The sequence below is a fragment of the Microcaecilia unicolor genome, chromosome 2, assembly GCF_901765095.1.
Source record: "Microcaecilia unicolor chromosome 2, aMicUni1.1, whole genome shotgun sequence".
Taxonomy (NCBI): Eukaryota; Metazoa; Chordata; class Amphibia; order Gymnophiona; family Siphonopidae; genus Microcaecilia; species Microcaecilia unicolor.
The window spans coordinates 481,116,386-481,131,032 of record NC_044032.1 but is presented as its reverse complement, the minus strand read 5'-3'; the positions used below and the strand labels follow the sequence as shown (position 1 = coordinate 481,131,032).

The 14,647-nt window shown below is 40.4% G+C and overlaps 1 protein-coding gene across 2 annotated transcripts in view; it reads left to right on the top strand.

The window, feature by feature from the left end:
• The window catches only part of SPON2 (spondin 2), a 48,307-nt gene extending 34,684 nt beyond the window's left edge, over nucleotides 1-13,623 (top strand). For both annotated transcript variants that reach the window (XM_030191073.1, XM_030191072.1), the window contains exon 7: nucleotides 10,613-13,623. In XM_030191073.1, the coding sequence (XP_030046933.1) occupies nucleotides 10,613-10,791 (179 nt within the window). In that variant the 3' untranslated portion in view covers nucleotides 10,792-13,623. The remainder of the gene's footprint in view (nucleotides 1-10,612) is intronic.
• Nucleotides 13,624-14,647: the final 1,024 nt, after the last annotated feature.

The window sequence follows — 14,647 nt, the reverse complement described above, 5'->3', positions numbered from 1 at the left end:
ATAAGTTTGCCTACCTTGTAGCACTGTGGCTCTTCCTTTATCAGTTCTCATAATGATCAATTGATTGAAATGTTGTAACTCATTCAACGCTATAGTTTGTTCCCATGTCAGATTATTGCTCCCAGAGGATACCATTTTGATATCGGTTTCACTACTGAAATATCTGGACCAGTTGGCTTATCCAAAAAATAAATTTTTAATTGAAGCTTTCTGAGAAATTTGTAAAATGCTATCTTCAATTGAAATAGGTTGTAAGAAGTTGTTGGTACATATTCCAGTCCAAGGTTCAAAACCTGTTCTTGACCAACACTCAAACACACATCTGAAATATTGAATATTGCCGTCTCAGATTCATTCTTGTTTTTGTTCTGAGTTCAGTTGAAGATTTGTCTTGAGACTACCGAGTTCCCTTTATACGACCTCTCACTGGTTGTTTTTGATTTACTCTGGATCCTTCCCCTGCTGTATCTTCTTGATGTGAATCACTTGTTTCATCACTACCCTCATCCAAATTCCCCCAATGAGCCTTCAAATGCTAATTTTTTCTTCTTCTAATTGGAAAATTCCTGATCTGTAGATCACCATGAATACACTTGGTCCATTTGAAAATCACGTTCATCTTGTTTAAATTTGTTTATTTTAACCTGTCTCAGAGGATCTCAGAACTTATTAATCAGTCTATTTAATGCTTTTATAAAACAAGCACAAAATAGACATGTTTTCTCAATTTTTCCTAAGTACTGTATAAAATTGCCCTAACAATGATTTATCTAAAACTCATCTAGAACAGCTTGCTTTTTGCAAGGGTTTTTGTGTGTGTGTGTGTGTGTGTGTGTAACATGCAGTATTGAAAACCCTTTTAATTGATAAAATTGCAATTTAACTGCAGAAATTGGAAATTTCTTCTTTGCCTATCTTGTCTGCAGGTACAACTATATGTGTTCCTTAATAACATGTATACCATTAGCCATGGAAGGAGGAGGGATTCCTGAGGGCTTGGAATGGGTGGATAAAGTCATAATGGGAATAATTCTATAAGGAGTCATGGTAGATACAGGCAGCAAGTATATATGTAAATGCCAATATTCTAGTCATTTATGCATGTATATGAAACCATATGTGCAAAAGTAACAATCCAGCTATATGCTATTCTGTAAGTATACACCAATCTTTGATGGCACATACTTTGCAGGTGGACATTCAAATGTACAGAGTCTGATCGGAGCACAGGTGGCGTACACACTTACACAGGGGAATTCTATAAATGGTGCTAAAAATTCTGCATGCAAATTTGGGCCCACACCCAATTTGTGTGCGCAATTTGAGTAACGAGCCTATTAGCACCAATAATTGGGCACCATCAATTATTGGCTTTAACTGGAAACAATTTGGATTTACCCATGTATCTTGCTAAGTGCTATTCTATAAAGATGTACTTGAAAATGCATGGAAGGTCCATGGATGGCTCAGGAGTATTCACGTAAGATGCGTGCACTATATTAGAATTTAGGAGATTGTTATGCCAGGGTTCAATTGCTGTCAATCCGTGCACCTAAAAGTTGGACGCAAGTCCTGGCACTACATGCTATTCTATAAACGGTGCCCAACTTGGAGCACCATTTATAGAATAGCATTGAATTTAGTCCTTTATTATTGAATATGTATCTTCCCAATTTAAGTGCAAGTATTTACACCAACTCTATGGTTGGTATAAGTGCTATACTTAAAAACATATACCTGGTATACACTAATGTTTTATAGAACCGCCTATACATGGGTACTTTTCCTTTATACAAAATCACATGCGATATCTCACTATATAAATTACCATCAGGAAAAGCAGGGCTAATCTGTTTGGGTAATTTTCGTTTGGCAATAATGGAATCCAAACTACGTTCATGGCTTGGCTTCATTGTGGCTGCAGAGCCTACAGGTTAAAATACCCAAGGGTTTGCAGGACTGCAGCCAGACTGATCATAGCTGCCTCAGTATATTTTGCATGTACTGCATATTGTGGACATATTCATTGCATTGAGAAGAGCTATTGCACTTATGTCACTTGCAACAAAATCCAATTAGATCATTTTCATTTTCTATGGTTCAGATGCTTCAAAGTGAGACACTTTGTAATAGAAATTCATGAGCTGATTAAATTTAATGGATTGGATGCCAGGAAAATTAACAATAATTAGCTTATAATTCAGTATAAATGAACCTATTATCATGTCATTTTTAAATAGGTAAATTCAGTTACCCTATCCAAGGCAGTTTTATTCACACAGACCTTCTCATTTTTGTCTGTGTACTAACTTGGCAGTGAAAAACAAGCAGATGCTATTTTAAGTCTCTGGTTTGCATGTTAGCTTTTTTTATTATTATTTATTGGGATTTATTAACATATTCACCCAAAAATAAGAGGACATTTTATTAAATTTGAAATTTCATTTCATATATTTTCCATGATGATAGAGCAATACTATGAAAAAGACAACACTGAACTACAGAGTACAGTGTCTGTAAAGACTTATGTTGGTTCCATATTCTCATAACCTGCCAAGGATTCAATTTTCTCCAGAATCTAAATGGCCACTAGAACTTCTCTGCATATGAATTCTCAAATGTTTTTAGGAAATCTGTGATTAATAACCCACAGATCCGGTATCCTTCAAGAGCTGTCTGCAACAAAATATATCAATGATTCTGGAACTCGAACTTTTATGACCCAAAATATGGCTGAACAACAGTATTGCATATTGCTAACCTGGAGACATAATCCCTGTTTTCATTCTGGCTCTACAGGGTAGTGAGAGTTGAATGAAGATAGACCTCTCCCTCAATCAGCTGTTTCCTAATATCATATCTCCTCCTCTGGTTCCTCTCTCCAAAGATTGTTTTCCTTGATTGGAGACACAGCCATAGAGATGCCAAGGGTGGCCCATTTAAAGAGTGAGATTTACCACCACAATGAGTGAGATTGAAAGCTAGTGAGTGAGTTTTTCTAGCAGTGCATCCAGGGTATAAAATTTGGAAAGATATGTATGTTGCTTTGCTTTCTAAATGGCAGTAGTTCTCAAACTTTATGTCAGGACACACCTGACAGAGAACGCTCACATATGTGACACACTGCATAGATGATCCTCATGGACCTTTGGGTGAATCTGTTCATAAAGACAGTTAATAAATCCCAAAAAATAAATAACTTTGGGCACTAAGGGGGAATTCAGTAAATGGCGCCCAAAGTTAGACACCAAGAAGACTGCCCTTTGTAGAATGCAAACTTTGGATGTGAGCACTTATGCCTGCTGAAACCTGGTGTAAATGCTGGCACACAACTAATGGCAATTGGGTGTGTAAATGACACCATTCTATAACATTGCACCTAAATTCCAGGAATGCCCCTGACCTGCTCATTCCCCTTCCATAGCCACATCCCCTTTGAATTGCATTCAATAAAATTTAGGCGCGCATGCTATAGAATAGGGCACAGAGCAGATCTGCACAGTTCTTATGATCCAAATAACAAGAACCTTACCTATGAATAAGCAGCTCTACAAATATTACACTGGGTCCTGAAACACAAATACACATATTAAAGGTAAAACAGAACAAGTCAGACTGCTACAGATCTCTATACAGAAATGGCATGCAAACAGAATACCACACCTCAGTCACATGCAAAATACAGCCACACCTTCACCAAATTCTGAACAAGGGATCGCAAATTAGAAATAGAAATATGAAGACAAAAATTGAACCGGAAACCCTAAGACGTTAAACTTGGCATATGCTGCAACACTGGAGAAATAAAAACAGAAATCCATTTCCTTTTCTACTGAACATAATATAAATGCACATTTCCTAAAGCTAACATATTCCAGTTAATAAATTCAAAACAAACACTTATTTCTACCTTTATTGTCCCAATATATTTTGGCACTCATGTATGTCTCAGAGGCTTGTAAGACCAATTGCCAACTATCTGGATGCACTAATTTGGCAAAGATCTAAAACCAAATGAAATGAATCCTTGGCACAAATCACCGACCGGACTGTCAAAACAAGTGTCATGAGATACTACACATATTCATATAGTGGACCTTTTCAGTATACTGGTCACAGAAGAGAGGAAGTGGCAGCAGGACTGGAGTACAAGCAAAGGGCTTAGCGGCAGCAGGCTGAGACTGGAATGGCAAGTCTTTAAGGGGAAGCACTTGCCATCCCATAATGATGCTGATACTTTCACTCAGGAACAATATCTCCAAATGGGTTAGTTTTGCACATATCCTGAGAGTAATGAAACTCACTTCTAAGCCAGAGGAGTATAATCTCAGTCTTTCAAATTTATTGCTAATGTTTGCCAAAGTATTTGCATTATACCAAAGCAAGCTTCTTTCTGGAATTCATAAAATGTAATATGTATAGGCACCATATCCAAGTGTGCTTGTTGTAAATTCTTTTTAATCAAGTCAGTGACACCCAAAACAATGGGAAATGTTTCTGTATCTTCCTGCACATTTTCTTGGACTCAAATTGCATTTCTTGGTACTTCAAAATCTTTTCTCATATATATATGATTCACAGAGTAATGGCTTGGGACTGGCACCTCTCTGATCAATGCTATTCTAATGTTTTTTCCTTTAACCACTTTCAATCAGATGGGGATGTCCTATATAATCATTGAGATCATGATCCTAAGAGAATTACGGAGGATGAAGAAGTTATGATTTTCTAGTAGAGTGGTGTAATGTTCACAAGGTTTCCAGTGGATGAGACGTGGCACCTCGCTGTGCCTTTCTGTTTAGACATTTTCTGTCATAACTTCGCAGCCAGATATCTATTTATTTATTTCTTAGGATTTATTTACTGCCTTTTTGAAGGAATTCATTCAAGGCTGTGTACATACGAATAGATCAAACATGATCAACAGGCAATTACATCAGTAAAAATATTCAAATAACAATACAAAGTATGGCATAGTATATTACTTACAATGTCAACACAATACATAATAGAACATTTTAATTGATAGTGAAGGGTAAAGCAAAGATGCATATAGATAGGTAAGAGAGTAAGAAGATTTGGAAAGTAAGGTGACTGATTTAAAGAAAGTTGTACATGATGAGGTCAGAGAGATGGTTAAATATTATCTCAGCTGGGGTAGGAGTGGATAAACATGTCCTGCTGCAGTACGTGCAGCCCGATTCATTCCTTGTGTGTGTGAGTGAGACTAACACATTAGTTACTTCTTCCATTAAAGGCCTAGTTGAAGAGCCAAGCTTTCACTTGCTTCCTGAAGTAGAGATAGTCTTGTGTTAAGCGGAGCATTTCAGGCAATGTGCATTCCAGACTGTGGGGACTGCTCCGGAGAAGGCTGGCTTGTGGGTATCACATTGTGTAATGTCTTTTGGAGAGGGTGTGGTTAGTGATAGTCCTTGAGAGGACATTAGTGTCCTTGGCGGAGTATAGAGAATCATCCTATTCTTCAGGTACTCAGAGCCATTCCCTGTGAGGGCCTTGAAGATCAGACATAGAGTTTTAAATTTAGCCCTGTACTATACTGGTAGCCAATGAAGTTTTTGCAAAAATGGTGTGATGTGGTCACATTGCTTGCAACCTTCTATGAGTCTTGCTGCTGCATTCTGAATCAATTGGAGCTGGTGCAGGCCCTTTGTAGTCAGACCATTGTATAGTGCACTGCAGTAATCCGGTCTTGATGTTATCATGGCATGCACAACTGGGATAAGATTTCCCTTCTCGATGTAAGGAGAGAGGCAGCGTAGCTGTCGCAAATAGTAGAAGCAGCTCTTGAAGGTTGCTTGGATTTGGGGAGTCAGAGTAAGTGTTGAATCTAACTGTATTCCAAAGTTCCTGACTTGTGATTTGAGGGGGAGTTCGTACTTCCCAAAAGGGATTTTGATATCAGGTATGCATCCACTTGTGTTAGGGACCCAGAGAAGCTTGGTTTTACTTGGGCTCAGGCAAAGTTTGTTGTGTTTATCCCAGTGGTGTAGCTAGGCGGAGCCATTGGGGGCCTGGCCCCCCCCCCAAATTTCATCTGGGTCCCTGGTTTTGCTGGTGGGGCTCCCCAACCCGCACCAGTTGAAGCCTTGTCCAGCGCCGATCCCTGGCGCCGCCGTGTTCCCTGCCCTGCTCTCTCTTCCTCCTCATGTCCTGCATGCTCCTTTCTGTGAAATTGAGCATGCTTGGTTGGAGATCCCCACCAGCCAAGTTATTTGCTGCTGTAGGGTGTGGTAGGACAGTGGGGGGAGCAGCGAGGCGGTGAGGGTGAGGGGGGGCAGCGGCGGCAGGGTGGCAGACTAAAATGTGCCCCCAACCTTGGATTCTGGCCCCTTCCCACCGTGAGGTCTGGCTACTCCCCTAGTTTATCCCATTCTTGAATTGATGTTAGACAAATAATAAGTTTATTCAAGGCTGTAGGTAAGTCAGGTTCAATGGGTATAAGTAGCTGCACATCATCCTGCATAGATGTAGAACTGAGTGTCCATTGACCGAATTATCTCAGCTAGTGGCTTGAGGTAGATATTGAACATAATGGGTGACAGTATCGATCCTTGTGGTACCCCACAGGTCAGTGTCCATGGTGCTGGTGAGTTGCTGCTAAACATTATGGATTGTTGTCTGTCTGATAGGATCTGAACCAGGCAAGTACTGTTCCACTGATATCTGTTTCTGTCAGTCGGCTGCTGACAAATCTAGCAGTTCTAATTTCAAGGTGAATCCCTTGTCTCGGTTTCTGTGAAGATCATCTAGTAGGGATATGAGGGCCGTTTCTGTTCCATAACCGGATCTGAATCCAGATTGACATGGATCTAGCCAGTTTCTCTCTTCTAGCCAATCAATAAGTTGAACACAGACTGTTTGTTTTATGAGTTTCCCTAGAAACGGGATAGTGGATACTGGTCTGTAACTTTCATCATGGTCAAGGTTGTTTTTCTTTAGCAAACGGCGAACCACTGCCCTTTTTAATGCTGCTGGTAGTTGCCCATTAGAAAGAGAGGTGTTCACAATTTTTGTGGTGCCTTCTATAAGGCCCATACTTGCCTGCTGCACTATCTTTGATGGGCAGGGGTCGAGGGAGCAGGTAGTTGGTTGAAGGTCTCCTTGGATTTTGTCAAGGCTCTCTGCTGTCATTGGGTTAAAAGTGTCCCATCTGTCTCTGTGAGGAGGGGGTGAACATGAGCACCCTTGGTTAACTGGTTGGGGACGGTGTTTTTAGTGTGCGCTAACCATGTAGATGTTCATAATATTCCAATGGGCATTGACACGGGGAGAAGCAGGGAGAGGGGAAAGTTATCTCTAGAAGGAAAATGAGGAACTGGCCCAGCTGTAAGCCACCCCCACCTACAAGGGCAGCATAACCAGCCATTTCCCAGAGGCACAGACTAAGGTAGGGCAGAATGAGATCAATGAGGAAGCAGGATAAAGAGCGCTCCCAGACTTGGATCCAGAAGCTACTAGGAGGCTTTGAAGCATGGCTTATAAAATCATTCTGAGTTGAGGTTGGTTCTCCCTCTAAAATGTGTTTTGAAAGACAATGGAAGCTAATTAGAAGTCTTTGGGGCTCATTTTCAAAGCACTTAGACTTACAAAGTTACGTGGAGGGGAATTTTCGATATGTCTAAGTCCAACTTTGGATGTTTTGAACAAAATGTCCAAAATCCAAACAGAAAATAAGGTAATTTTCGAAAAAGAAAAATGTGTCTTTTTTTTTTTTTTTTTTTTAAATACCATTTTGAACTAGGTTTTCTGTTTTGGGCATTTTGTTTTTTGGTCCACTTGCAAAAGAAAAACAAATTAAGTATAAAACGTAGAAAATCAAGCCATTGGGATGTAGTAGGAGCCAGCATTTTTAGCAGACTGCCCCCCCCCCCCCAGCCATCCCAGGAGAGCAATGGAGCACCCTAGGAGGCACATCTGAGCACTTCATAAAAATGCTCCCAGGTATACATTTCACCTTTGCTCCCTTATCTTGTTCCTTGAGCCCTCCAAAACCCAACCAAAACCTACTGCCCCCACTATACATCACTACAATAGCCGTTATGGGTGAAGAGGGCACCTATATGTGGGTACAGTAGGGTTTTGATGACCTTGGAAGGAGTCACAGTTTCCACCACAAGTGTGACAGGTAGAGAGAGATACGGACCCGAGTCCCCCCACTCCCTGGTGCACTGCACCGACCACTACACTACTCCAGGGACCTGCATGCTGCTCTAATAGATCTGTCTATAACATCTGAGGCTGTCATAGAAGCTGGTAAGTCATATTTTTGTCACACTTTTGGGGAGTGGGAGGGGTCAGTGACCACTGGGGGGTATTGAGGGGTCATCTCTGATTCCCTCCAGTGGCCATCTGCTCATTTAGGGCACCTTTTGTGCCTTATACATTATAAAAACAGGTGTAACTCAAAACATTTTAGTTTTGTTCCATTATGGCTAAAAAAACATCTAAGTCTTATGAATGCCCAAATCCCGCCCTCATGCCCCCGACATGCCCTCTTCAGATTTGGATGTACCACAGACTAACAGTATAGAAAAACATCTGAAAAAAAGGTTTAAAAAGTAATGATTTGGACGTTTCTGTGAGAAAAACATCCAAATGGTACTTTATGCCACTTTTTAGATGTTTTTCTCTTTTGAAAATGAGCCCCTTAGTAACCTATGGAACTTTGTAAGTCTAAGTGCTTTGAAAAAATGCCTCCAAGTAACTTTGTAAGCTTAAGTGCCTTGAAAATACACCTCCATGTATGTAAAGTCCTTCCATGTGTTTTTCCTTTTTGGCCCGAAAGCTGTGGCAAAGGGGAAGGGTAATATTTTTACAGAGAGATTAGAAAGTTGAGGGAGACAAAGAAGAGCACAGTGATAAACTGTGGAACACATTTACAAATTTGTACTGCCCCTTGTAAAGCAGTAGTGCTGGCACTATTACTCTGACTGGATTAAAAAAGCATCAATGGGTCAATCTCCACTTCAAATAAGAGTTCATTTGCATAGGGTAGTGATTCCCAGTCTGGTCCTGGGGGAACCCAAGCCAGTTATGTTTTCAGGATATCCACAATGAATATGCACGAGATTGATTTGCATATGAAGGAGACAGTGTATGCAAATCAATCTCATGCATATTTACTGTGAATATCCTGAAAACATGACTGGTTGGGGATCCCACAGGACAGGTTTTACAGTCACTGGCATAGAGTCACTACTAGTGATCTTGGAGTGCTCCTGGATGCTGAACCTGAATTACCATATGAAAAGGGTCCAAAAAGGGGCAAAAAACATAAACTGTGATGACACAGTCTGGAGAAACTGGGGGAAAGGTAAAAGAGGTGTCAAACACAAGAAAATATCAGCATAGCAACAGAACCTGATGTGACCATGTTTTGGCAGATGCCTGCGTCAAGTGTTAAATATCCAATAGTGATGAGAAGACTATGTACCAGACAGTGATTAATCACTGAATTTCCTGCTACAAATCCAGATGTGCAAAGTTCAAGCAACACACTCTTCAAGTGCAGATTTCTAGACTGAAATTTAATGATTAATTGCTGTCTGGTTCATAGACTTCTATGAAGAGTGGAATACCATATTTACTGCTCTGGTTCTGCCCTGATGAAGCTTTGGCAAAACAGGGGCCCATGCTGGGAGTACTAAAGTTTGAACAATTTCCTTGGATGATTTTAGGAATGATTTCCTTTGCTGCTCTGGTGAATCCACACCGGAACAGCACCCTTCACCTGGAAAGTTAAGCTATTTTTCTCATGCTTGTTTGGAACTTTGAAGCATATATAAAATTATTTGAGATGGTCTTTGCACATTATTAGAAGAGTGGAGTTTTTCTCACTAATGATGGTGATTTTTTACTGATGTTTTTAATTACATCAGGCAATTTGAGTGTTTCATTAAGGTCTTTACTTAAGTAAGTTATCTTCCTCTGACAGTGAAAAATTGTTTGTTTAATAAGGTTCTATTGCACATAGAGTGAATCTTTTTTTGGAGCTACATTTTCTCTTCTATTTTTTGTTTTATAACTTTCAAATCTGGAAAAGCTCATAAACCATTATTAACCAGGTAGACTTGGGAAAAATCCACTGCTTATCCCTGAGGGTAAGCAACATGGAATCTCTCTACTTTTTGGGATCCTTCCAGTTACTTATTACCTGGATTGGCCACTGTTGGGAACAGCATATTTGGGAACTCTCAGAAACTACTCACAAGTGTATTAAGTTAGCCCAAGAAAATGTATTCATATGTATTAACATCTAGTGAAATGGCTACAATAGCAAAACATGTGTGTTTCACATCTGCAAAGAGAAAGAAAATGAGACTTGATTGAAACATAATGGCTTTTGTCATTCTTATATAAAATATGGTATAGATCTCAAGGTATTTTATCCAGAACACTTTGAATATGCATCAGGTAAATTGAAAATTACAGGTATGCCACAGATATTATGTGGCAATCCATCACTTTTGTGCTGGACTGCAACAACAAAGATTACAGTGTGCTGCAGTTCTTCACAGGTTGCTGCAGATTATGGAAGGTTCAAAGGGCTTTGAATCATTGTTTAAATGACTTACCCTGCTGTACATTTCAGAAACACCACTGGATTGTGAAGTTTCCCTGTGGTCTTCGTGGGGCCTGTGTAAAGGTAGTTGTGGAAGTTTGGGAAGTAAGAGCAGAACACGTTATATCCGTCTTAAACCATCTAACAGTGGAGCTCCTTGTCCAAGTCTTGAAGAAGAAGCAGAATGTGAACCAGACAACTGCGTGTAAATCTGCAATAAACTGTAGATGATAATGCAAATAACTAAATGCAGTGTATGTTTACTAAACCCACACTATGTGGTGGACAAGATTCATTGTATGGCTGGTAGGTTGCAACTATGTAATCCCTCTTCTCATACTGGATGGAGCTTTACTGCTTCTACATACATTTCAGACTTCTTGTCCTCACTAAGTGCATTCACTCTGCTAATCCCCATTCATGCTGCTCTTATCTCCCCATTATGCTTCATTCATCAGGTAAAATAGTTTAGGGGTAAAATGATCAAGCTACATTAGGACAAGAACCTGTGTTATTTGACCTTTAATGTGACTTAAATGGCATTAATGCAGTTTGTCCTGCCCTAACACTGTGATAGTTAAGTTACCAAAGGTTACATAGTAATGAGATGCAAAACATGCAAATGTATGAAAAAGTACCTCATTACTATGGAACTGCTATAACATCACTTTCAGTGCACACTGGGTGCTCATCACAAGTAGCATTATAGCCCTAAAATGATGGTAATCCCACCCAAAAGCTGGGGTTATTTTACTGGCCCAAATCATTGGGTTGCTAACCACAGCCCAGCACTCCCAGACATGGCCTCCTGTGTCCCCCTCCACAAAAGTCCTTGCCTGAACAAGTCCCCTCCAATCCAGTCTCCCTATTCCAGGCCCGTGCCCCTGAAGAGGAGCCTGTCCCCTAAACAAGACCCTCCATCCAGCCCTCCCCCAAATAAGACCTCCTCCACCCTGTGACTGTTGTGTTAATCTCCTGGTGGGCTAAAGGGTCCCCGGGCAGAGCAAACCCTAGTTGCTCCTGCCCTTCTGGTTCCATCTCTCAAAATGGCACTCATTATGGTAGTCTCACACAATTACCACTAGGGGTCATGCTTTTGTATAAGGAAACATGAACCCTACTCATAGTTGTGTGAGACTACCACTAGAGGTGCCATTTTTAGGGACAGGCTCGAAGGGCAGGAGTGACTGAAGATCGTTTCTGCCTGTAGTCCTAACCCACCAAGGGTTTACGGTATGATCATGAGGGTGGGGGGAGGATCCTTTGGGGTGGGAGACTTGTGCAGAGAGGGATCTTATTCAGGGGGCTGTACTTCTGGTCAGCCAGATTGGGGGGGGAGCTGAACAGAGGGGGTCTTGTTTGAAGGGAGACTCTTCTTCAGGCAGAGTCTGAATCAGGAGAGCATGGAAGTCATGGCTGGCAGTCCAATGATCTGGGCCACTAGAATAACGCTACTTGAGGGGTGGCTCACAAGCAGTGTTATTTATTGACCATGGTAGTCAGCAACCTGTGGGACTGTTATACTGCAGGTTAGGAACTCCTATAGTAAACCAAGGTGCAGTAAAAGCTCACCTTTTACCGCACCTTGATAATTCTTGCCCCGCCCCCCCCCCCCCCCCCCCATTCTGTAATCATTGTCACCATCAAATCTTGTCCTAGTGTTTTTCCATCTCACTGCACTAAATCCATGGAATAGCCTTCCAGAGTGTGTGTTTTATGCTCTCTTGTACCATATTCAAATCCTACCTAAAATCCCAGGGTCACTCAAAGGATTTTTGCTTTTAACCTTGAGTTATCAGATCAGTCATTTTAAGATGCCAATTGCCACAGGTTTTGTATACACAGGTATTCATCATTAGACCTTATCTGGACTATAGTGCTCAATATCCAAGTATCTCCAGCCACAATTTATCCAGGTAACAGCCAATATTCAGCCTGGTACCTCGGTAAGTGCCTGCATAAAAGGGCAGCCTTTATGCTGGCTTTACTTCATCCACTCACCCAATTAGCAGACTGAATATTGCTACTAACCAGCTAAGTCCCTGTGCTGCCCTGACTTTGCTTTGGAATCACTCCGCCACTTACCAGATAACGCCGCAGTGGTCACAGCTAAGCGATTTGACTATCACTCCCCTGATAATTCAGGTTCAATGGCTTCCTGTGACATTTCGTATACAACTTAAAATTCTTACTATCACTCAGAAGAGACTACTATCCACACTATCTAGTGTCTTCAATCATTCCTTATACCCCTTCCCAGGGCTTTCCTCCTCTAGGCATGCCCACTATGAGTCAATTCGAGACTCTGCATTATTTTTCTTGGCCCCTTCCCTTTGGAATAGCTTACCTGCTGACTTGAGAGCTGAGCTTTCCTTACCCAAATTTAAGGCCCTTTTCTTTTCAACAGTGTTCGGACTGGGTTCCAGTTAGGTATCAGCCTACATGTTTGAGACAATTGCTGCCCTCTATGCTCCCTCCTTTTCTCTCTTGTCTTGGTTTATGTTATTTTAGAAAGCATAATTGATTCTTTTCCATTTTTAAAGGAGTTCTTTTCTTAAATTTGTGTTGAATTGTTTTTATTGTAAACCATTTTGACCTTTTTTTTTTTTTTTAGCTAAGGTGGTAGTATATCAAGCCTCCAAATAAACATAAACATATTCAGTGGCACTATCTGATAAGTGTTGCTGAATACAGGCATTGGGATCTTTCTACCCAGTTAAATCCGTTTTGAATATTGACCCCTCTGCTCCTAAATTGCCCTCTTTGAAAATTTACTAAGGCTGAGTTCCTAAATTTATACTCAAGATTCCCTCTCAAAATTTCACTAAACTCCTAAATTTAGGAGTAAAAAAAGTAACAATAGGGGTGGATTAAGAGCAGGAAAATAAGAGTGTAGCACTAATATTCAGCACTAGGCTCATAAATGTAGGCTCATAAAAGTCTGATAATTGTAGACATGTGAATGGCATAAGCATAACTTTAAAGCTCCTAAATTAAGAAGAATTTTCAGCTGAAAATTTAGGCTCCTAAATTTAGATGAAAATGGGTCTGAAATTTAGGAGCCTAAGGGCTCCTTTTACAAAGTGGCACTACTGATTAGTGTGCATTGAATGCAAAGAAGCCCATGGAAATTAATAAGTAACAATGCTTTTGTAAAGGAGCCCTAACTTTGGAACATAAATTTAGCTGCTCAGCCTTTTTTTTTCCCTATTGCCCTACCCCTTTTTTTTTTTAAATCCTGCTTTTAAAACTTATACCCTAGTTCTCACTAATCACGGTAAACTTGATGTAACTATTTCTATAGTAAATAGATTGTCTCTTATCTGCCTTGTTTATGTGTCTTGACTAGTCTGTAAGCTTCATGGAGCAGGACCTCTCTTACATTTGTCCCTACTGCACTGCATAGGCCTTGTAGTGCTATATAGTAGCCAAAGGATTAATATTTACTGGGGAGGAAACTGTTTCAGGAATGACTGATTGGTATCAAGACTACTTTTTCATCTGTTTCTGAATGTTTGTATACTTGATAACAGAAATTCAGTTGAAGGGGGCTCATTTAGGCACAATATCTGTTCATATAGCACCCTCTTGTGGCAGAAAATAAGACATGTTTGATAAGTCATCAAGCAGTCAGATCTATTTTTAGCAGAAGATCAAAATAAAACACAAATTTCTAAAATCTTTAATCTGCAGTGTCACTTGTTTATCTATGTTTGTGAGGATAAATCAAATGCTCTGAACGGTGTATAATTATAATTAATTTTTCTTTTACATCAAGGTTGCACAAGCATTTTTTTTTTGTTACATTTGTACCCCGCGCTTTCCCACTCATGGCAGGCTCAATGCGGCTTACATGGGGCAATGGAGGGTTAAGTGACTTGCCCAGAGTCACAAGGAGCTGCCTGTGCCTGAAGTGGGAATCGAACTCAGTTCCTCAGTTCCCCAGGACCAAAGTCCACCACCCTAATCTTGTTTTGAGTGTACATCACCTCTTTATGAAATGATTTATGGACTCTTACTAAACTGCACTAGCAGTTTCTGGTGCGGCAAATGAGAGGAAGCCCA